The sequence below is a fragment of the Lonchura striata genome, chromosome 12 (assembly GCF_050655825.1).
Source record: "Lonchura striata isolate lonStrDom1 chromosome 12, ASM5065582v1, whole genome shotgun sequence".
NCBI classification, from domain to species: Eukaryota; Metazoa; Chordata; class Aves; order Passeriformes; family Estrildidae; genus Lonchura; species Lonchura striata.
Window position 1 is genome coordinate 9855639 of NC_140714.1, and position 25176 is coordinate 9880814.

At 42.2% G+C, this 25176-nt stretch overlaps 1 protein-coding gene across 11 annotated transcripts in view; it reads right to left on the minus strand.

Annotated features, from left to right (window-relative positions):
- The window catches only part of SLC6A6 (solute carrier family 6 member 6), a 93308-nt gene that overhangs the window by 31224 nt on the left and 36908 nt on the right, over window positions 1-25176 (minus strand). For 3 of the 11 annotated variants that reach the window (XM_021531631.4, XM_021531623.4, XM_021531609.4), the window contains exons 2-6: window positions 22080-22115; window positions 19519-19584; window positions 15147-15203; window positions 2622-2861; window positions 1898-2032 (exon numbers count right to left, since the gene is read on the minus strand). In XM_021531631.4, the coding sequence (XP_021387306.1) occupies window positions 1898-2032; window positions 2622-2861; window positions 15147-15203; window positions 19519-19573 (487 nt within the window). In that variant the 5' untranslated portion in view covers window positions 19574-19584; window positions 22080-22115. Of the gene's footprint in view, window positions 1-1897; window positions 2033-2621; window positions 2862-15146; window positions 15204-19518; window positions 19585-22079; window positions 22116-24634; window positions 24773-25176 lie in introns of those variants that run through there. The other 8 variants (XM_021531674.4, XM_021531652.4, XM_021531663.4 and 5 more) reach the window with 5 other exon arrangements.

The following is a 25176-nucleotide window of genomic DNA, read 5'->3' on the forward strand; positions in this document are numbered from 1 at the left end:
AGGCATCAGGTTTTGCTTGTTGGCTGCACCATTGTCACCATTGAGTCAGGAACAAATGACACAGACTCAGATCAGAAAGCTAGAGGCAAAAAGCCCCACATTTATTCTGGCCTCTTCTTTTAGACACTGGTCTGCTGCAGGTGGACCTGATTGATCATTTAATCACATTTCACATGAATGGCTAATTAAGAAGACACCCACTGGTCAACAACTTTATGAGAAAACAACTTGTTATAAATACCACCTGCAGATTGGTTACTATTTGATTATCATTTTCTATCTCCAGCTTCCTAAAGCTTCCCAGACTGATTAATGGGAAAACTTATTAAGCTTTCTCTCTCTCTGACCACACCATTTCACTTCTTAGGTACCTTTGTGGGCAACCTCATTCTTGCCACACTGTCCCCCAAGCCAGCTTTCCTGGCAGCAGCTCAGCTGGACAGTGTCTGCACCAATCAGTTATCAACTGGCTGGACTCAGTCTGTGTGGGGGAAAAAAGACTTTTCTTGAATCAGTTAAAAAGAAATCTGTGTGAAAGTGGTGGTTTCTGCCTCAATTTCACTTGTGCAAAGGAAGAATAGTATTTGTGGATCTTATGGTTACCTGGATCAATCTCTGCTTACACAGTCGGCCAGTTAGGAATCACAAGCAAAATAAAAATACTTCCTTGAAAAATGTAGAGCTGTCTCTTACAAGAACCTGTGAGGCTCCCTTTAATATCACTCTGATGGATATCCCAGCACTTGGGATACCTGTCTCATATTTTTCAGTTTAAAACCTTGTTGCAGCAGCAGTCTTTATCACCACAGACTATTTTCATGTCAGATGGAAACAAGCAGATCAAGTGCTATTTATTCTGTACATCTGCATTTCTTTCAGCATATACAGCTAGTCACATTAGCTACACTTTCTTTTTATGGATGCCTAGGAGATTGCTATCTAAACAAGGAACATTCCTTCTTCCTCCTCCTCCTCTAAAAAAAAAAAAGTTTTCACAAAAGTGGGAGGAGGAGGAAGAAAATTAAGCTAAAGCAGCACAATTACATCATCCTCAGCAGCATTTTGAGTACTAGGTGGGAGGGTGAGCCTCAGAGAAAACCCCCACTTCTGCCTAGGGTGACATCAGGGGAGAGAGATGCCTGGAACAGCAACAGTGGCAGAGCTAGAGACACGCCAGTGTGAAGTTCCCACTCTTTCCAAATGGGATTTGAACAGGGCCACATGTTTAGTGTAGTTATTTCAAAATATTCTGCCTGTGCTGTCCAGATGTAAAGGGCATTCTACACACAAGACAGGCATTCTCTGTTGTTTTTCTAACTCTTCAATTTTTCCTTCTCTTTAACTTCCAGAGCAGCCTTCACACTGTTCCTGTGAGCATTGAGCAGGCAATATTTGATAATATCAGACTAACATTCACCAGGACCTGGTCAGTTATGACCAAAGCCCTGTTCTTGAATCCCACCAAAAAGTGCTATCTAGGTTTTGACTGCTTCAGTAGCAGATGGATGATGCCAATGAGAAACTTTCACATGGAAGACAGATTTTGATTTCCAGACCAAAATAACATTTCAAAGATGGTTTCCTTAATGTCATCCAGCCTTTTAAGACAACACTTTCTCTGATACCTGTAAACAAAATGTGCAATTGCCTTAAAAGGCATTATATGCAATTTCTTTCTTGGTTATTGGCAGTTTTGCCAGTTAACAAGCTGATAGCATCAAAATCAATACCTCATTTTGTCCTTCAGACTCTCTGACTTCTACCTTTCCAGGAACCAATATCATACCCTTAATTACTAGAGCAAACAGCTGAGTTAATGGACATGAGGGGAATGGTGCTGCTACATATGGTTTGCAGAGGGGTCTTTAGGCAGTAAAGCATAACAAGATGTACTGACCAGTGAAAATAGGGCAGATCTTTTCCCAGCATGTAATTCCACCTTCGGAGGTATACTGTCCTAGCACCACCTCCAGGAAAAACACGGGAAGACCTCCCCCAAACAGGAAAATGAAATAAGGTATAAGAAATGCACCTGTTGAGAAAATACAATAGTACATAATGAGATTAAATGACAGAACTTACACAAGATCATCAAAAAAGTGACAACAGGCAAATATAAACAAAGATATTTGATACTTTAATATCACTATGCAATAATCTTATTCTGGGGTATTTTTACTCATTTTTTCTGCTAAAAGGATGAGTATAGGCTGGAAAGGGCATTTTCTTACCTCTTTAAAATGAATATCTCCAATAACAATGACAGATTGTTAGGCACACAATACTTTGACAAGGCTCAAACTGCTCTTATTCTGAAATCCCCTGAAATCCTAATGGTCTATATTAATAGCATATCTTTTAGTTAAAACTCAGACTCAGTTGTAGCAGAAGTAAAAGAGCAGGAAAGGCCCAACAGCACAACATTTGAAATTCCTGGATTTTTTTCCCCTAATAAAAATTTAATATAAACTATTCAGTGACGAAACAATCTCTCCTGAAGACTGGTGAGGGAGGCAGAAAACACAGGGATGAACAGGTTTCTTAAAAACTGGATGAAAGCACTGAAAAGTAGTGAGCATAGGGCAGACAGAGCGATTCCCGAGCGTGGAATGAAGACTCACCTCCGCCGTTTTTGTAGCAGAGATACGGGAACCGCCAGACGTTGCCTAAACCAATGAATCCCCCCGCCACGGACAGCAGGAAGTCGATCTTGCTCGCCCACTTTTCCCGCTGGGGTGGCTTTCCCTCAGCCTCATCCTCAGGCCGTGTCCCCGGGCTCTTGCCAGGGGAAGGTTTGAGGATGTCCTTGTGGAAATCTTTCAAGCACTGAAGCTTTTCCTTTGTTGCCATATTTCTGCTTTCTACACAGAAAAAGAAAAAAGAGTAAAGAGGGGTTTACTAAACAGTCTTCTCCAGATGAGCTCTCTGCAAGAAATGCTTAGCCAAACTCATTCCGTACGAAACAGTGTTGTTTATTAAGCTGAATTAGGAAAATACTTCTGATGACTTCACTGACCAGGAGAGGCAAAGTCCCCCTGAGTGCGTGGTCACCTCAGTGCAGGCAGAGCAGCCAGGCAGCGTGAAGCCCTGGCACTGCTCGCCTGGCCTGCTGCCTGCAGGGAAGGGGCGCCCCAGCAGCGCTCCCCGTGCCGCCTCCGGCACGTGCTGCTCCCAACGCTGCTGCTGCCATGCCCAAAATAAAGCACAAACCACTGCATCTGGTTCCTTCTAAAACATTCGTGTGAAGTACAGAATAGTAAATCTCACCTTTCCAGATAAAAGCCGTTCTTCTACTCCCCAATAACTTGAGCGATCCTGTATTATTTATTGCCTGCAATTTCCATTCCCTGAAGTACTATAAACCTTTCAGAAAACTATACATTCATAAAAACTGCAATGGAAAGTCATTTGTTCTAATCAGCCTGCAGGAACTGAAGGAATCTTTTCAGTTTATTCCATTTTCATAACTGCATTGTTTTCCCTTGACATCAATAAAGGGACAAAAATAAGCCTTTATATTCAATTATTGTGAAATGCACACCTATGCAATGGATTAGTTTGCTGAGAATGATGGCTCCTTAGTTAATTAAAAAGTCAGTGGCATGAACCACATTAAATCATAGCTGGTTTAATAATTTATATATATATATTATATATTATCAAAATCATAGACATTCAAAAATAATAGCAGAAAGAATTATTCTAGCAAGTGCCTTTTTAACTAGGATTTTCTAATGAAAACAATTCAGGAGTAACTCGTAGCTTTTATGTTAACTGAGATGTCAGGCATATGCGGCCAATTAAGTCCCCACATAACTCAAGTGACTTCAGCTGGATCCGACCAGTTATTTTTGCATAGCATGTTGACACTGAAATTTTCACCAGAACCAGGCAAACCAGCAAGTTTGTTCCAGATCACAACCACTCGCTACTTATACGTGTCATTATGAGTATAGTCATAAAAAATATCATGCTGCAGATTATCCTGTTTGATAGCTGCCAGCCTCCCCTGTACCTGCATAATGGTTTAGAACTCTAACCTGACTGAGCTTGTGGCAGTGACCCGAAGACTAAGTTGACATTAGCTCTGCAGGAAGTTTTTAATCCAAACATGATTTGAGATAGATATGCATCACTGTACCTGCAATGCTTTCCACTCACCACGGAAAGTTTCAGAGGGCTAACACTGCCACAAACCACAGCAGCTCCACATTACCCCTCTGGCACACCGGTGGACTTTGCAAAGCAGGCACTGTGACAGCGGCTGCCTATCAGGCCATGATCTAAAAAGGGACTTTAATCTCCACAACGTTAATCATTATGACTTTCTACTGGTTTTTAAACAAGGCCACTGGTGAGTGCGCTGGGTGACACGAGCACTGCAATACCTCGTGATCAACAGCAGAGAGAGCTCACAGAAGGAGAAAGTGAATCGCAGGCTGATGGACCATCACCATGGTAGGGGGAAGAAGGCAGGATATATTCCACCAAAATATCTCCTGTTGGTCACTGTTAGAGACATGGTATGAAATAAAGCAGTAATGGAATAAAAATGGTAGGGCCAGCTCTGTAACAGTCTTTAGGCACTTAGTTGCTTTTCGGCTAATTCACAGTAGCTAGCTTGAGTAGCATGAATGGAGAATAATGGAGGTGCCTCTAAAATGGATTCACAGCAGCCTTAACATCCCTGAGACATCTGCATCTCACACCATGCCCCAAACAGGCACCATCCTGCATAAACTCCTGGAGTCCTTTCTTGAGGGAGAAAAAAAATGGATGTAACTGCTTTTCTTCAAAGAGGTGGTTGTTGTCCTGCTCCCCCTGCAACAGCTACCAGGTATGGAGAAGGCCCATTTTTGCTTTCTTTTCCTATTTGTGCTCCTTGAATCCCTATCTTTCATCTTGCTGGAGCGTGTCATAACCATCAGGCAACAGGCTATTCTGGGCTGAGGAATGGAGGGCATTTGGATTGTCTCATGGAAGCTGTTCTTCACATGGGTTATTGAAACACTCATCAACAGAGTGTGGAAAGAGAGAGGCTCACACCCAGTGTTTAGGGTATGCTCTTTTTTCCACACAGTTTTTTGGTGAACCGGTGGGACAGCCATAAACCTGCTTAAGAGGGCACAGAGATATATAGATTTATAGACCCCTGCAGGATTAGGTTTGAAATAGAAGCTTAACTGCTCCCTGTGGAGACTGATACTGGAAATACCCCGAAACAGAACCTGGGAACACAGGCTCCCCTTATGTAAAAAAACCTAAGGAGACCTGCAGCATTAGCCACCTCTAAGATTAAAAACTCTTCAGGATTGCAGTTTTTTGCAATCTACTTTTATCTCGTGACACAGAGTTCTTTATTTTTCCGCCAGCTCAAATCCTCTTGCCTGTGGATTTACTTTGACCCAGGTGTTAGTCAGTTCTGCCCAGAGTTTGGAAAGCTGACCAGTTGATTGCATTCTGCAAACCCCAACTCTCCGTGGGACAAGGTGATCACCCTATGGTTTGTCCCAATTAGCTGCACACAAAATGTGAAGTGGTGCCTTTCCAGACTCTTTCTTTGTAACTGAGTGGAACTGCATTATAAAAAGGGATTTCTAGTTTGTCTCAAGATACCCCAAATTAATGGCTGTGCTTGAAAACCTAATTACTAAGTTTAAATTATGCTTCAGCCTGAGCTGGAGTGTGATGACAGATCATGATCTCTCCCTTTGTCCATGAACCCTCAAAGTCGTGCTTGCTTTTGGGGTCATTTCACTGTATGGGTGGCAGGAGATGAGCCACCACAACTTTGCTGCAAGTCACCAGCTCTCAATAGAGGGGCACACTACCTATCCAAGGCTTGCACAAAATTAGTAACAGCCCAGCTTTATTGTGTACAGACTTGCTAAAATCCCAATTGTGTCTGGAGGACCGGCAGCTGTGGCTGGCAGGCACGTACGGTCCAGCAGTACCAGAGGAACTGCCCCTAAGAGGCCACCTGGGACTGTGCTCCCAGCCCATGTCACGTTCAAGGGATGTCAGATTTATCCCCCTTTGCTGCCAACCATTGGTGTCCACCCAGCCATTCCCAATTACAGGAACTGTCTACAAAGGCTGCAAGGGTGGGGGGTAAGGGCGATTCTCCCTGGTGAAGAAAAGCCAAGAAAAGTAAGTTTGTTTAGTGAAAGGCATTGTCTTTTTCCTTAATGGGGTTGGAGTTTCATTTCCTTTAGCTATGTCCCACTGGGTGAGGCTAAAATGGCTCTTAAGGGAAATAGTCTGACAGAGATGCTGAAACAATATGTTGTCACCGCCCAGGTCAGAACCAGAGAATAATAGGTTATTTTTACTGTATCACTTAGTGGGGATGGTATCCGAGATCTAAGTCCATCAGATTCCCCCAAGGAAATATATTGTGAAAAAATGCTCTTACAACCACATAGTCCAAAAGGAGTGATCCAAGTTTGAGGCATATGTCTGCCTCCTGGAGACCACGTCTGCCTTCCAGGAGCCACATCTGACTGTGAGAGTATCCCCTCCAGAAAGCTTCAGATGGCCCCAGAAAGCTTTGGCTTCATCTGATGAACTCAATATGGATAAATAAAAAGCATCAGTCAAGCCTGCTATTTATGGTGTGCCCCTAGGCTGAGCCCAGTCACACTGCAAGAGCCTGATCTGATAGCGAGGGGAGAAAAAATCCAGACTGGGGAAGGCCCAGAACTGCTCTGACATAGACTGGTACAAACCCTCATTAACTGAGGATGGAGTAATCAATTATCAAATCAATGCTGGCAAAACATTGAAAAATAGAACAAGGGATCAAGCATGGGCACTTTGCACTTCTCAAGTACCTGCTTGCTGGTGCAGCCAGGAGACCCTTCCACAGGAGAGTCTGTGCCTTGCACAAATTTCCTCAGGTAAAATACCCTGCAATAACCAGGCTCTCTTGCTGCCCCCCCATGACTGACCAATCTTTGATGCACAGGTGAAAATACTTCCATAAGAGGAGTGTTTTCACAGCCAGCTTGGCTTGGGCCATCTGTTGGGCTACAGCTATCAGATCTTCACATGTAGAGTCTGCACCTCAGATAACCCATACCCTTTAAAAAAATACTGGCATTGAAATGTAGTCCCTTGTAACATGCAAAAAAATGAGGGGTAGAGGAAGGGGGAGGTGCTGCACAGAGGGGGCAGTGATGCCCATGAGGGAAAGCTGCCAGCACAGCCAGGATCTGCTGGTTGTCAAAACAGACACAACTCCCAGTACTGTTGAACCACTGATTTTTTTTTTTACAGACAACGCATTACACATCTGATTATAGATCAGATTACACATCTGAAAATACAGTGTATTCAGTTTTTGCTTTGGGATTACAGTAATGATCCGCTCCAAGCTTCTTACAGCTGAAGACAAGCGACCAAAGCACAGCAACGCCTTCCAGGAGGAGCCTCCAGGACAAGCACATCATGGATGCCACCTCATTTAATAGTCACTAAAAATCAAATCTTTCAAACAGTGCTTTTCCAAATGCTGATGGAAGTGGGAAAATCAAAGTCTGGCTGTAGACACAGATATGTGTTTGTAAATATTTACACATGCTAAAATACATGCCCTGTCTTGCATCTGAACACCAGAAACCACAGCAAAGCAGATACTTCTTTTCTGGCCAATGCATATAAACTTTGATTAAAGATTCAGCATGCTAAATTGTTGACTAGAGTGATAACTAAGTGGGTTTTTTCCTAGCTTCTTTCTGTTAGAAAACTAAAAGCAAATTACACATTCAGAGTGTCTTTCACCTTGATGGGAATGTTGCTTGAAGAATGACTGTATGGCTGTACCACTTTTATGAACTATTTTTGCAGTATGATGTGTATCATCATTACTTCTCCTTTCAAGGACCCTTTTCTACTAAATTCGACCTGCGCAGACTGTATATCGTGAGCTTCTCAGTGTTCCCACATCCTTTTCTGCCTCAATGACTTTTGAAAGACATCAGTTTACCACATTATAATTAATTCTTCTAACCCTGTTTAAGCTCACTGCTTTTTTAGACATTGCCATCTCTCTTATTTTTCTGTCATTTATTTTGTATTCTGCAAATTGAAGTCAACATTCCTTTAAAAACTAAGCTTTCCTAGAACTGCCAATCTATTTGTGGGCTGGCTCTTTTAAAAAATTATTATTATTTTACATTCACATTCATGACTATTTCAAAATTAGATGCCCTGATTGCTGGATCAGAGCTGGTCTTCAAATAAGCAGCTTCTACTTTCATTGAGAGTAATGGAAAAACTGCTATTGATTTCAACAGTAGTAGGATCAGGTCCCAAATAAAACTGCATTTATTATGTTTGGCTCATTTCCTAGGATTACTTGGAACTTTGAAAGCTATAATTCTTGATGCTGACAGCTCTCCCTCCCTCCCAGGGCAGTGTGGTTAAGCCAATCGATACATGATTAAAATAAACAGCCCCTTGATCAAACTCATGGCTTTAGTGCAAGTCATTCAGATCTGGAGGAAAAAAAAAGCCTTTATGTCTGCCAGCCCTCAAGGTCCCACCAGTATCCAAGGAGCACCTGACTACACTTATTGTCCCTAATTCATATCCAAGTTCATTCTGCTTCATTGAACAAGATACCTACAGTTTCTGAAAAATAATACCACTCTCTTTCCTGCACACACTGCCTCTCTTCCTCCTAAAAAGTGCCTCTAAAAATTCCCTGAACTACAGCTCACTGTTCTGTCTTTAATGGACTCCTCTTTTTCTGTATACTTTTCCCTGGGTTTTGGTTGTTATTTAAACCCTAGAATCCATTTGTCCTTTCTTCTTAGTTTTTGCTCCAACTTTCTCCATCTCCCTTCTCACTTCTTCATAATTTCCTTTTCTTTCACTGTGATGCTTTTTTTAGTCTTCTAAGACTGACTGGAAAATCTGCTACTGAAAATTTTCTAGGAGGAAAATGAATTTCTTTATAAAGCTGAAGCCTACTCTGAAAGAAAAGCCCAGGGCTTAATGCAATTTCTTTTTCATCAGTTGTGGTCTGGACAAAAGGTATCTTTTTTCCCTACCTGCTTTTTTTTCTTGCTGCTGTTTCCATTCATGTTCTTCAAATGCTTCAAATAGGAACCATGTCACAGCACTGAGCTGTTATAAAATCCTACATCTTTGCTCAGATTTCAGCAGCAGAAACTCTGAAGTCACATAATACTCTAGATGCTCATTTTGTTCTACTTATTTATGTCAAAGAACAAAGCAGTTACAACTAAACCTGGAACAGGAGGAAATTAAAAACTCCTTTTCTGTTGTGTGGGGTGGAAAGGAGGAAAATGAATACCCACAAATTCCAATGGATTTCAGAGGGAACATGACCCTGACCCTAAATAGAGGCTGAGGCAAAGATGATGCTTGTCAGCCTCAGAGATGGAGCCTGAGTCCCCAGGAGATGGCACAGGGCAGTCGTGGCTATCAGGGGAGGAGCATGGGATGCCGTGGAGGTCTGGCACACTGAGTCGCACTGGTTATACTGGAACTGTCCTACTGAAATCCCCGGTGGGATTTCACAGTGTCTCCTGTATCCCAAGTGTCCTGCCTGGAGAGCCATGGTGCTCCTGCTCTGTCCCCTCCTCAGAGAAGCAAGCCCAGGGGTTGCTCTGGCAAAGACAACCAAGGGGAAGGAGCAAGGAGTTGGCAGAAGCAGAGAGACTGAGGGGAAACTGCTCATCCTCACTGTGCTGGTAACTCTGTGCAGGAGAACAACCAGTTAAAACTTGGGTTTGCTCACGTGAAGCCAACTGCTGACCCAATTTAATGCCTCTGGTGTGCCAGCTCACAGCCTCCTGACTGTCAACAGGCTGGAAAGAAACACCAGCTTCCCACTGCCATCCCTGCCTGCTCCCTCTGCTCTAGCAGCTCCTCACTGGGTGACACCACCTCTTTGTCCTTATGAGAGGGCCCTTAACAAAATGCATTCTATCCATGTGGTGCAGCAAGCTGATGGCTTTCCAAGCACGATGGGCATTGTTGAAGAAGATTCAACAAGCTGTGCACATCCTCAACTCTTCTGTCTCCTTGTACCCTGAAGTTACACACCTTCAGACCAAGAGAACAAGCACTGTCCTATTTTGCTTTCAATTCTGAAGCTCTGTATCTGAATGGACTGCAATTCTCTATCAAGCCCTGGTGTCAATTAAGTAATTTCTATTGCCACAAATAAACCACAGCAAAATCAATTAAGGGATGTCTTTCATCCTGCTACAAAAAAAGGCAAACCCCCTAAAGCTCACAAAGCTTATGAACTCAAACAGTCAGTGGTGTACACTGTGCCTATTGAATTTTTTGCATGTGATTAATAGTGTATTGATCATATGTGACACTTCTCCAAGGCACTTGCAACACACGATAATGTCAGACAGCAATTTCCATGCTACAATAATGGAGCACTGCCCCTGTGCAGGGAAGATAAACAATAAAGTAGTCATTTAGTGAGGCAAATGTGCAATAAAATATATTAATTCATTATATCGAAGTAGTTTTTTTCTTGGGGGTAAATAATTTCACCCTCACCTGTTTTTTCTTTCACACTAATTCTAAATTTGGCCTTAAATTAACTCAGTTTACCAATACTAATGTTCAGGGCTTTCTCACAATTGAGAAGTACTGTACTTTTTCATTATGTTTTCTAACTAAGTATAAAACAGATGGATGTGTAAGATTACACATTTTTGGAAAAACTAGTGTCTTCTATACCCAGCAATGGCTTTGATCAGCTGTTGCCATACCTGCCTAGGCTACCTCCACACAAAGCCAGTTATGTTTTTACTGCCTCTAACCATTCATCTTGAACAATAACTGAGGACAGATTTTCATCCCACCTGTGGCAGCTGTACAAACATGTCATACTGTACCTTATTCCGAGAAATCTAGATCCCTGCACCATCAGTGGAAGGGAATAATCCTCTCTTCTCCTTTGTTCCTGTGCCCCATCTGCCCAACACCTGATTTTTTTTTTTTTTCTAGAATACATTAATGGAAGGAAGAGTTGTGCAACAGGGCACTGTGGGTGGAAAGCAGCCAGCCAACCTGCACCAGGAAAACAGCTATTACAGGCACGCGATCCGCAGTGTTAGTCCCATTACAGGGCTATAAAATCTGAGCAGGTTACAAAGCCCTGAGGGCTGGGCCATGAGCACTAAAACTTAATGGTGAGAGCGAGCTACTTTTGATTTTAGCCTTGACTTCTCCTCCATGCTGGCAGTAAATATCAGCAAAAATATGACTCAGTGACAGAAATGAGCTGTAATCTGTTAAGAAGTGGAGTATCAACCCTTTGCTGATGAACCAGGGCACCCAGGTGACTGGGGTGCTCTGCCAGGGCACCTCAGCTCACAGGCCTTCAGCCACAGAAATTTCCTAAGCACCTTGAGGTTTAATTTACTACTGTTGTTTTCTTTTCTTCAAGCAAAAACAAAAACAAAAAAAAAAAACAAAAAAAAAAAAAAGGAACAAAAACTTTAGGCATATGAATTTTTGCACAGGAAATGAAATTGAAACCACTGACATGGCAGTGCAGCAGTGCAGGCGGGTCTGCAGGAGACATGCAAAAAGAAGAAGTAGCAAAGCTGATGCTCAGGGAGAGCACAACTTTGCAAAACAGATTGGTGAAACATAGACTTTCACACATAAAAAAAGTGAAGCTCTGTAGACACTATGATATTTATTTGCTTTCCTGCAGCTGGTGCCAGGTGCTGGCTTGCACAGCCAGACAATGGCATGTTTTGTTTAATCCCAGAACAGCCTTGACTCTGTCTCCAGCTGCAGCCCCATCCTCTCAATTTCCCTGGCTGCCCAGAGCCACTCACTGTGCTCCTGGAGGGCATTTGGGAAGGAATACCACTATGTCCTACAGGCCTTGCAATGGGCATTATTAGATCAAAATAAATAAAGTTCTGAGTTGCAAATAAGACCTTTAGTACTGACCACTGAACCCCCGTGCTTTTAAATGCCATGTGATTCAGCCTGATTCCCAACCAGAGGTGTATTTTCAGTTCAGTTTTGCCATGGGTCTCTGACATTTGCTTTCAGAGACTGAGAGCTGTGCTCATTTTTATGTCAAGAGATATGAAAACCAAACAGTGCCAGAACAAATACTTCACTTTTCCAAGGAAACTAACACATAAACCACTTCTGCATACCACGGTCTGCAAAGTGCAGGGCACACACCAAACAGGAACAAAAGCTTGGGCCCATACCCTACTTGGACAAAAGCCCCACAGAATCCACTCTTGAACTGCTGCCTCCAAAGGGAATTGTATTAGAGCAAAGGCTGACTCCAACACAAGACACAAGTATCTGCAGTCCCACCTTCATACCAGGGTGAATCCCACAGGCTACAGACACTTGTTTACTTGTTTTTCTGTTGGCTTTTGCAGGTAAGCTTCCCCAAATACAGCATGACATTATGTGAACAGCCTATTTTTCTCCATCTCCTCTTACCTTTTCAAACAAATGCTAGCTGATGATTTCATTACAGGTTGCTTTTGTAGTCCTGGCCTGAGTACTATAAACTGAACTTACTCCTGTTACCAGCGGAGGATTTTTCTTAGTGCAATTTCATCTTTGCGGACACACTTAAATAGGATACCAATATGGCACACTAGTATATAAAGCTGTCTTCATCATGACTACAATTATATTTCACTACTTGGTTTTCTTATGCAAAAGTTAATAATGGACAAGTGGGAAATTGTTTCAGTTCCACTATAAACAATAGGCACCTGAGAAGCAGCTGGGATAGCAACAAAAACACTACACATGCAAACTAATGGTAGAAAGTGAGAGACTTATTTGGGTGACTTGTCTGAATTTTTGTAGGTGACCTTTACAAGAACTACATGAACTTGTGATAGCTTTACAGAAGGAGAAATCACCTAGGTGATCTAAAGTCAGATGTACTGCATGAAGTTCCACATTTGGATACTATCTGTCCATGAAATTTCACTTGTAACCTGTTGCTTGTGTACTGCACAAAGAGCAGTGGAGAAGGGCACTTCAACCCTACTGAGCAACAGTATCTTCCATTATTATATTCCCTCGACCTGGCACAAAACCCTTTTCCCACTTGAAAGAGCAGTACCCTGCATCATTTAAGCAGGATCTGTATGAGGTGAGAGTATTTATGTGGTTACAGAAAAGGGAGGGCAGCAATGAAAGCAAGTCTATCCTGTTAAATCTTGATTTTAGAATCCTGCCTTGCATAAAAGGGGACAACAAAAACTCTTGGTTGCTCATATTTAGTCCTTCTTGAATCCACTATGGTAGCCCCAGTTGTACACTTTACTTTTGATAGAACCTGATAGGAAACCAGGTGTTTACATAAGAAATATACTTCTTGTTGATAAAGTAGAGAGATGAAGGAAAAGCACCTTATCTTGTCAGACTTGAAAGAGAAACCCTATGAAATATTCCCATTTCTTTTTCCCACCAAGGGAGTTTCTGAAGGTTTTTTTGTTTTTGTTTTTTTTTTTTTTTTGTTTTGTTTTGTTTTGTTTTGTTTTGTTTTTGTTTTTGTTTTTAGCCCTAGAATAACTACAGCATTGTTTAAAATCCCCTAGGCTGATATGGTGAATCTGAGTGGGATCTTGCTTTCTCTCGGCACAATTAAAATAACATTGTTCTGACAAAGGGCGTTTTTTTGGCTAACATATGGGGTGACCATGAGAATTTGCTACCCGATGGAGCTCGCAGATGCCCTGTGCACGTCCCAGCTTTCTGGCAGACAGCTGCAGGGCTGGGAGGGCCTTGAGCTGAGGAGCAGATGCTCTGTGCAGCATTAACTCCCTGACGTGGCTACGGCTGCATGAGGAAACCAGCACGCAAGGGCCCAGCCAGGGCAGCTGGTGGCCCACTAAATCCTAAACACCCCAAAGATCTCTTCAAGGCTGCTAGAGAATAAGATTTGTCACTGAAAAGGAAAAATAAGGTGATATTTACTTTTAAGTACTTATCATCCTGATAAAATTATGCTTCAAACTCTTCATTTGTTAGCTTCAATTGGAACTTACTGAAGATTTGAAGAGAGCTCAAGTGAAATCCTGTTACAAATTCCAAATAATTCAGAGATACCTAAATTTCACCTACTAATCTCATCTGAGGTCACCATTTACATCTTGATATTGTTCCCATGTTAGTAAAACCTCTGTCACCTCACTGCCCTTCAGGAGGTCGCTCCTGTTCTATGCAGGTATGAATGACAGGGAGTGAGGAGTTAATGACATGCACAGCACTATGGCTGAATCAGTACAGGAAGTTGGTGTTAAACAGAACCATAAAGTAATACGGGGTAGAAGGCATTTCTGGAGGTCACATAGCCCAGCCTCCTGCTCAAATATCAAATATCAAAATCAGACTGGCTTGCTGATGGCCAAGCTCTGGCCAAGTGTGGAGACTGTACAATCCCTGTGCAACTTGTCCCACTGCTTCACTCTGCTCAGGATGAACATTTATTCCATATAAACAATCTGAATGCCTCTATTGGACAAATAAAGAGGATGAGAAGGAAAACAGAGAGGAGGATTAATACAGAATGACAAGATGATAGCAAATGGAAGGCTCACTCTTCACTCTTCTGGTACTGCACACATACAATACAAGCAGTTGGAAAACAAAAGTTACTGAGGGGGTCTGCGGTGAGCAGCAAATGGGTAAGCTCCAGGTTAAGTACAAAATAAGCAACAGTCCCTGGTGGCAGCATATCAGACAATACCCATTCTATTGTCAGAGTAAAACATATTCCTTTAAGAAAACCAAACAAAAAGCCCTACTGAGTGCTTCAATGCATGCCAAGCAATTACTGCTTTCCACAGAGTGTCCTGTGACTCACTGTGCCACAATGAACTGGCATATGGTGCTCATTCAGGGTATATAACTCACACATTAGCTCTGAAGAGCTAATAGTTACTTGGACTCTAGTTAATTTTGGGGGTTTTTAATTTCCCCACGGCAATGCAATAAATGTCATGCTTATTATTGTATTATTATTTTTAAAAGTGTTTTTAGTGGTAGGCAAGTGTCATTAACACCTCAAATCTCTCGTATGCAATGAAAATCAATTCAGACAAACTCTGGCATGCGAAAGCACATAAATAATTGGTAGATACTACCTGTGGTCTTCTGGGTCCAGATTTGGCTGATGCCAAGAGCAATCAACTCCTTTTTGGCTGCAAAGGATAGGAGGGCACTCAATACCTTGCAGAAGGCACTCAGTACCTGGCAAAAATCAAGCTTTCTGTGTGCCAGCTCCCCATGAAAGAGCAAACCATGAAGCACGTGCAACAAAAAAGGTTCTTTTCTCTTTCAAGGGAAGGCAATCTCCTAGAGAGACACAGAGCCAGCTCTCTGAAGGCTGTCAAATACTACTCTGGGCTGAAAAGGGGGCACTTTCTCTTATAAAAGGAAACATAAAAAGTAACAAAGCTTCTCTCTTTGAGTGAGTCTGCCCAAGAGCAGTAGACTAGAAATCCAATTTTTATCATGAAGAAAACATCAGAGATGCTTAAAAGCAGAGACTGAGTAGTGGCAGAAGTAACTGTGTGCAATGACAAGAAAATTCTTCTCTTGTAATCAAGACACCTCAAATGAGCCCAGGCTGCACCATGACTTGTGAGTACAGTCAAGAAAACATGGCTTCAAGAGTGCTAATGGAGCTTTCCACCATACCCAGATGACTTCATTGGGGTAAGAATCCTGTAGAGGTAAGGGCTACCTAACCCTTGTATACATTTGACAAAAGTACACTGAAGCCAGTGCTATTCATTAGCAAAAGTGGATCAGAAGGATGGAAGTGGCTGATTTAGATTTTGTCCATGTAGGGACCTAGAACTGCAGCAGAAGTACAATGGGGTTGAAAGTCAGCAGGGCCCATTCCTGAAAAAGGAGTCCTGACTTTTGACTAATTTGCAAAATTAAGCAATAGCAATGGTACTGGAATCAACAAAGATATGCTGGAATAAGTCAGTTGAGAATTATATCCTGAATTTGTATGCCTTTGAGCTGATTTCACAGGTATGAAACAACACTAACATCTCAATTGTGACTTGGAGGGCAAAACATAAACACTTCAGCCTAAAGCTCTACTGCTCCTGATCCCCAAGGACACAATTATTCCTTCAGTGGTTTCCTGTATAGACCAAATGCAATTATTACCAATACAAATATTTTTCCCTGTGTTTTTGCTTTACAAAATGTAAATTTGGACTGTGTCATCTCAGGTGTTTTCTTTAGCATTTAACACAATGGTGATGGAAGAATATGGCCATGACTTTACTATGAATGGCAGTGGGGAACAAGGACCTGCTCTGCCTGTTTCCTCACCTTGAATCTCCTGAACTCTTTAGTTGAGTTGGAGACAGCTGAACCAAGACTCCCAGCATTTCACCTGCACTTTTTTGTCACTGCTCCATAGGTTCTTTGCTAATGGTCACGATATATTTCCCATCTCCTCGTAAATATCTTTGATTTAATAAAATATTCATTGCATCTCACTCAGCTACCTTCCTCTAGAAATGTATTCAAGAAAGGGCAAAAGTACATAACAATTAAGTAGAGCTGAGGCCTTTTTCCAATCAAAAGTCACATTCATCTATGCAAAAATGGCAAAGTCTTCATTTCACTCAAGGAAATAAAACCAGCATTTAGGTAATCCCCACCTTCTTCTCAATGCAAAGACCCTCCTGCTAGAGAAGGAAATGCTGCCCTTGCCCAGATCCCCAACATTCATTCTCTTATTGGCTAATTCATGACAGTGTTAGCTAGATTTTCATTTCAGAGCCTTATTTATAGCTGCTGTTTTCATGAAGCAGCTGTAATAAACAAGTGAGATTTATGTTCCTTTTAAAATTGCTTGAAATGATTAGTGTTAAATTTAGACTCTGAAAAAAATCTGAGTCTACTGATTTTTCTATTTTTTTAATAAATACAGAAGCTACAAAGCAATTTACCACCACCAGTCAGGCCTGGGTCAGAATGCATGCCATATAGCAGCCAAAATGTGTTTCAGATGAGGAAATAATCTAAGTTCTCCAAACAACCTTTTAAAAGTAAATGATGGTTGTGCTGAATGAAATGTTTTAACAACTGCACTGTGTGCTATTTTTCTCCAGCTTAAATGCAGACAGGCCTTTATTTTATACCTGTTCTGTTCTGTACAGGTATAAATGGGCACCCTGGATGTGGATCACACTGGTGAGATCAACGGAAAGCAGGATCAATACTGAATCCCAGACCCAGACCAGAATTTTGCAGCTGCTTCCTTGATTTATGCTGCATCTAAAAGCCCTAACCCATGTCAGACATTCAGATACCAAACTCAGAGCTTGTGGTTTGCCCTCATCTCTGCATCATTTACTTTTTCCACTCATTGCCCCTCAACCACAGCTTGCTGTATTGACAGTCCAGACATTTATTTAGAATAAATAAACACAGTGCCCTCTCCAACACAATTTGGCTGTTTCACAGCTGGTGCTGCACTTCAGAGCCTGATCCAACAAACCTGCTTCATGACAGCACGAAACAAACATCCTCTAAAAAGCTTTCCACCCATAGTTGGGTTTTTTTTTGGTTGGTTGGTCAGTTCTGTGACTCATCAGCCTTACAGTATTTTTTGTGGTGCAGCTGCCACCACCTCAGTGGTCCAGGTTTCCTCAGAGCAGTGGGAAAGACAAGATGAAATCCCAGGAGCCAGGACAGAACCTTAGCAGTTCTACAAGAGAGGGCTGATGTCCAGCAGATGTTCAGCTGACTACAACCCCAGGAGAAGTGAGGAAAAGATCATCTGCTGTGGGAAAGACCACATCATGCCATGCATAGAAGAGGTACAAAACCAATATTCTTATTGAATAATGAGGAAGGGTACAAAATTAAGACAAGCAGAAGGCGAAACCTGCCAGTTCTAATGAACTTTTTTAAGTAGAGAAAGGAAAATCAGGCAAGATAGACAAATAAGAATGATGAAGCTGGGAAATGAGTCTGGACTAACATGCAAAAGACAGCTGTAATAGGTATCAAATTTTAAAATTTTAAGTACTTTTCTCTATATATGGTAAAATAGTAACAGCTTCCATGTAAATGATAAAATCACAGGGCATTAAAATAAATAATGGCATACTGTTTCAAAATATTCCTGGATAAAATAAGTGGCATACAATGGGATGGGTATTTAATGTTAGGAAGTATAAAGCCCAACATCCCAGGAGAGCAGTAACATTGCCTGAGAAGCAGCTAGCAAAGCCATGAATCCAAGAATAACCTAAAGGTGATTGCAGGTAAGATTAGCCAAGTAATAGAGTTTCTTTGTGTGATGTTTCTGAGTGATGCAGAAGGGTCAAAGGCTAAGCTATTTCTGGATGTGAACAAGGGAAGGGGTGATAGGAAATATAAAGCATAATGCTATGTCAAAACAGCCACAGTGAACTAATTATGAGTTGTTCAAGTCTCCACAGATTAGAAAGGAGATAGAAAAATTAAAGGAAATACAAATAAGGACAACAAAAGTAATCTAAGGAGAGAGTAAGAGAGCTAAGATTAATATGTTCTATAAATGAGAAGACTCCTGGGCTGAGATCCAGCTATAAATACCTTCCAGGTACTGTGTATAGAGCAAGGTAATTAATCTAGCCCAAAAGGTAGTAAGACAAGAAGCAATTGCTTGAATCTAGGAATGGAAAAATTCAGGATATATAATAAGAAAAAGTTGTTTGAAGAGACACATCTGCTCAACAAGGCAGATTCCCAAGGTGAAACCTATGGCACACTTACTGTATGTAGTCCAGAACAGATTGTATAAGGATGGAGGTCTCGGAAATTTTGCCATCACGCCTTTCTACTGTCCAAAAAGATCACCACAGTCCAACTTACTGATCTTTAAGTTGCATTATTTTATGGGTTATCCTCAAGACTGTTTCTCTATTTAAAAAAACACCCCAAAACAGCACTCAACCTATACATCCAGGTAGTGACAATACATCCACACCAGAGCTCAGAGCTAGGGGTGTGCAGCACTCCAAGGAGCATGGCAAACCTCTCTGCCTCTCTTCAGGCTGTGCAGTGGTGTGGACAATGTGAGTCTACTGGGTGCTGGGCATGAGTGTCAGCAAGAACAAAAACACTGACCCAGACCTCAGATTATGCTGAGTACCTCAACACTGAGGTCAAAGGCCAAAGTGGGAACTACTTCTTGTGATACTCATGGTCTTTCTCAGCCTTGTGTTAAGACATCCTGCACAGAAGCTCTCAATGTCACTGCATAAATTAAGTACTTTGATTTATGCTTAACTGAAAACCAATGCTAGCAGTGTTCAACAAGTCTCAGCAGTTCCAAATAGAAAATAAAGAAGAATATAAAATAAAATCCCCAAAACATTTGCAACAGACCTTACCATTTTCAACGACAAACGGGTACACACAAATGTGAGGAATATAAAACCCAAGTACCCTTAATACCCTCCCTTAAACAAATCCCATCCCAACTGCACTCACCAATCGGGACTTCTGTCCCCTCCTCAATGTAGATGGGCAGTGGTGATTCCTCCATAGGATGAGGCACTGATGGAAAGTAATGAATTGTGGTAGTATTTGTCGCAAAGTGACTAAAATAAGATGGTCACTTTCTTATCATTACAACTACATATGGCTGGTTACTATCACAAAGAGCCCCTTCTCAAAGTAGTCACCTCCTGTCACAGAGACAGGCCCAAGCCCCGTCCTGAGGGGTTAATCCCCACTGAGCACTCACTGCCACAGGAGTCAACTCTCTGAACAGGACCTGGGAGAGATCCCTGTCCTGGATGCTTCACCAGCCTGCCATCTCACTATCACCTCAATACGACCATCCCTGGAGTCTAACTCTCTTTTGGAAACTCCCACTGTTGTAGAAGCCAAGGGAAGCCAATGCACAGACAGGCACAAACAGAGTTATCGAGTTAAAGTCATAATATTTCATGCACAGAACCAGAGGAGAGAGGCTCTGATGCTCAAAGCTTGCTGCTAGCTGTTGAAAAGCCACAGCATGTGATGGAAGGCTGCACTGCAAATGGCCTCTGGACCACTGACTTTCCATTAATCATTTTAGAGCGTATGTATTTGACTTAGGAATTTTCTTTGGGATACTACAATCTCCAAGCAAAACTCTCCAGATCTGCGTGGTTATTCTGCAATTTCCAGACACCGTACAGTCACTGCTGTAGGGTTCATCTGTTTGGGTTCTTCTCTGTTTGGGAGCTTCTTCCCTTAAAGGGTTTTTTGCTTCACCATTTGCCCTTTATAATCTATGGGAAGCATATGCTTCACAGGATTTTCAAAAGATTTTAATTTCCCATTCTGGAATGAAATAATAATGAGCTACAAATTTTAAAAGTGTTCATACTCAAAAACCTTCTGGGTTTTTTTTTCTTCTGTTACCTTTTAAAAATGATGATATACCTTCTCAAAGATAACGCTTAACCTAGTCTCAGCTAGGATTCCCAGCAGCAGGAAAGGAGGATTCTTTAATCCTTTGTGGGGTATCCTTCACTTAGTACAGGATTTCTTTGGTTTTGGTTTTTTTTTTTTTTTTTTTTTGAAAGATTGTCTTATCCATAAAGCCAGCCAAAGAACACTTGTGGTTTAAAGCTATTACATAAAGCATCTAACAATGTTTCTTCTAGCAACACAACCAGAATAAAGAGTGTTTTCAACAGATGCTTGACTAGCAACAGGCGTAAGAACCCCACGCGGGTGTTTTGCAGGACACAAAGGGCTGCCAGCTCCTGCCTTTCCATCAGCCCACCGCTCGCTCACGTGGAAGATGAAGGGAAGCACAGGGGAGAGGAAGAGCAGAACACGGTTGCCTACAGAACTACTGTACAGAAGCCACAGAAATCATGGTCTACCGGGACGCCTTGCGCAAGCCACTTTTATCTAGAAGCTGAACTAACATTCCAGCTCAACAATAGCAAAAAAACATTTGTTACCACACGGCATTTTGCTACATATTAACCAGCAAGTTGCTACGCAAGCATAATGGAGTGCTGTAATTCTGAGATACATGTTGTTAAAAAAAAAAAAAAAATTGATTTATGGGAGAGCAGCCTGAGGTGAGTGCTCGTGGGCTTGCCATGCCACTGGATACAGTACATGCTCGGAAGTTATGCGAAGCGGGCCCTGCATTGGGAACAATGCAGTCGTTTTCCTTGCTAAGCTAATTTTGCATAAAGGCAATGAGAGTCTTCATCTATGCAGCCCCGTAAAACATTTAATCAGATTTATTTACTAGGAAGAAATACCAGAGCAGAGCTTTCTATACTACTCAACAGTTTTCAAAGCTGAGATCTGCGAAAAAAACCCAGGTTGCTCGATGGTGTGAAAAAAACCCTGTTGTGTTTTTATGCCATGCAGCTTTCTCAGTCCCATGAAGAATACTTTAACAGGCTCCCCCAGACTGAGAGCCAGGCTGGAGCCAAATGCTTTCACAAACTTTTACAACAGTACCCACCAATGGCTGGTGGCATCTACTCTTACTTTAAAGGGCATCACCACAGGTTGTAGAGAAGGCCTGAAATACCTACAGGCTATTTGAGGCCAGGTACACGTACAGACACTCTCTTACCATACATACACATGCACACAACAAATGGCTCTATGGGCAAAACTTGGATTCTGTAGGATCCAAGGCACAAAAGCTGACTTTGTCACAGCATGTGGGGAGCAAGGACTCTGGGGTGCAAAATCAAGCTCTCACTTATGTGTCTCCTCTGCTTTGGGCAAACCATTTTAACATTACCCCTCCAGGATTTACACACCAGCTTTATGGGCATGCTGCTTAAATGTCTGCAAAGTGCTTTGCAACGTTTTCTAAATTCTGTGGTGATACACACAGAAGAACTGCACAGACAGATTTAAGACATCAGTTGCTGAGCATTATTGCTGTATAACTGCAGCCTATTTTTACATGCTCTATACTTGATTTCACAAACAGATGGTAACTGTTCAGTATTTGAATGTTTTAATGAGTTTTTTTCAGCCTTTTTGAAATTTCATAAACAAGCATAAATAACACTTACATGAAGAAGAATCTCTGCTGAATGTATTTTCTTTTCCTGTTTGGAAAAAAAAAAAAAGAGAAAAAGAAAAGGGAAAAAATATTTTAAAGGAAAAAAATGGGTCCAGCAAAATAAGTCAGACATGTTTCAATGCTATAATGCACTGTATTTTCTGAATTTCATCAGTAAAAACTTCTATTTGAAGAACACCAAAACACTGAATGTAGTACCAATGTCAAAACAGGAGATCATTCTATATAGAACATCACAGGAGATATCCCTCTAAATAGCAGGACAATTACACTGCATCAGTGAAATAAAATACAAATGCCATGTAATCTGGATCAAAAAATGAAATAAAAGAACTTTTAACTACATTCCAGCTCAGTGATAACCCCATGGCTCAGTGTATGGGTTGTTCTCCTACCTATGGACATGGGACTTACACCAACACGGTGAAGCAGGACCCTCCTACTGCATTTTGGCCCTGCAGGGTTGTTTTTCCAGCAGGGCTCAAGCACTGACTGCATTCAAACCCAGGCTGGGCAGCCACAGCAGCGAAGGTGTCCTTTGAGGCTGTGACAATTCTGAGTGACAGAGAACCACAACAGGAAACCCAGTAACTGCTGAAATGGGGAACCTTCCCAACAGGCCCTAACAGCCACCTCCTGCAGCTACGGGACTGCCACCCTGCTGCCACCCACCCGAAGCTTGCTGGCATGTGATTCACACTTCCACCAGCTCAGCTGGGGTCGGCGGATGCTCCTGGAACAGGGTTTAGGGCTGGCACTAAATGGCCTTTTGCTGGTGTAAATCTGGACACATTGGGAAAAAAAACAAGAAACTAACAGAAATACAGAAGATGCTGCAGGACACCAGCCATGGTTTCAGAGTCATGGACTGGCAGCAAAACAGCCCTTCCAACAGCAGGCTTTTGGAGAAAAATGAGCAGTGAAGAATGGAATGTTCAATTAATTTCTTCTGTATTACCTTGTATCAATATTAGCTACTATGTAAGTAATATAAAGTTTACATGCCTTGGGATGTAAACAAAGCTCACACAAATCAATTAAATCCATGGCACTACAACAGCTGAGGATTCAATTAAATAGGTATGTATGAAAGAGATTCAACAAATACCAAATCACTGTATTTTCATCCTCATGCTTTTCTTCCAAGGGCCAAGGACCCAATCCTACAAGCAGCCCCCCTAGAGTGCCATTAGAATAAATTTTAGTTCTGTGTATAGAGCTCTTACTGGAGCAGACACAGGATTACTTTTAAAATAAATAACCCTGATCCATTCTGGTCATTAAGTTAGTGATGAAAAGAAGTCAAGGGCACTAATCCGACTGGGTAATCTATTCAAAGCTTCACTTCTTAAATGATCTACAATTTGTTCATATGACCAATCAAATAAACATTACGTACAAAAGGCTACAACTACAATGGCTTTCCCATCCATTTTTAAGTGTTGTAATATGGTTTAATTTATAAAAAACTAATCAGCATAATCTTTTCAGAGTTGTTTGCCAGCATGATTAAAACCCCAGGTAGGGCACCACTTCAGAGACTCCCCTTACTGGTGGAACTGGCAGCACTGCCATTGGGGCATTGGTGCAACATTGCCCCACTGCCCACTGGGACAAAAATATGGGGCATTGGAAAATAGAAGGGACAAAATTAAAATAATAGGGGGGTGCTGCTAAGCCTTGATGCACATTAATGAAAATCCTAGGAATATCACTGTCTGGAAAGTGCTCAAGAGTCTCTTTGGAAACATCCAGCCCATAGGACCTGGCTGGAAGCCACTAAGATATACTAAGAATATTGATTTTAAAAAACCCTCACTGAAATATTAGCAATGATTAGCTGTAGGACAAGATCCTCACCAAGACTTTACAAACAGAACTCCACTCAGGCATGGGAGAGTTCCCAAACACTCTGCAGCAAGAGCCAGCCAACCTAAAGTGTCTTCCTAGTTTTCCAGGACAATGTGGCACCTCTTTTCTGCCAGCACTTCACACGACTGAGGTCTCCTGCCATTGCCCCAGCATTTCACCTCTGACATGAAAGCTCCAGGCAACCCACACAAAAGCTCCACATTTGAAGCCACCAATGAAGAGCCGTATGCCAAATTTTGTTTCCGGTTACAGAAAAAGAAAATAAAACAGAAGTCTGTAGCATTTGAAAGATTCCAAACCAAGATTCCTTAAGCAAACAAACCAAATGCCCCAGGATTTCGATGCAGCACCCCTGAGTACACATCCACCTTCTCGGGGCCTAAAGGTGTCACAATGCCACCTGCGACCTCCTGCTTTTTGGCAAGTATGAGAGAAAGGAGCCCCGACAGCGCAGGTGAAAGGAGCAGGTTCATCAATGTCAGCAAGAAGCGGCCGCGGGTCGGGGTGCCCGGGCAGCCCCAGGCAGGGGAAAGGTGTCTGTCTGTCTGTCTGCCGCCCTCCAGTGGGAACTGCGCTGGGCACCGAGGCAGGAGAGGTGGGAAGGGGAAGGGACAGAGGTGAAAGGCAAATAAACAGAAAAAAGACAAAAAGAGAACATGCAAAGCATGTTACCTAAGAGACAGCTGAAGGGGAGACGGGAAGATACTATCTCTGAAAGTACCAGAAATGAAGTTTCCAATGTCAGTTTAACGAGAGCAGCACAGACATCCTCCTTCCTCACTCGTGCTTCAGACTCGGCTTGGTCCGGGCAAGGGACGCTGTCACTGTCACGCTGCTGGCTGCCTCAGCTGCTCACACATTTTGCTTAAAAAAACCCCCAATAACCTTCAAGGAAACCTTTCCGTAACACTTGTGGCAAAGGTAGGCAGTGCCAGAAAGCAGTCAGCTCGGCTGAACGCAGACCCAGAGGTAAACACCCGGCTGTCAACAACCATCAGAGTTCTCACCAAAGCCTCTCCCATCAAAATTCCACAGCAGCAGGTTTTAACGGGCTGATTTACCCTCAAACCTAAAGCCATAAAACCTAAACCGGTAGCAACTGTCATCCGAGCCCTGAATTACACAGCTGATGACATGTGTCCCCGTCAGGACTGCCTTGCTGTTTTGCTAGTCCAAAACTCAAAACATTTTCACATGCAAGCAATAAAAAAAAA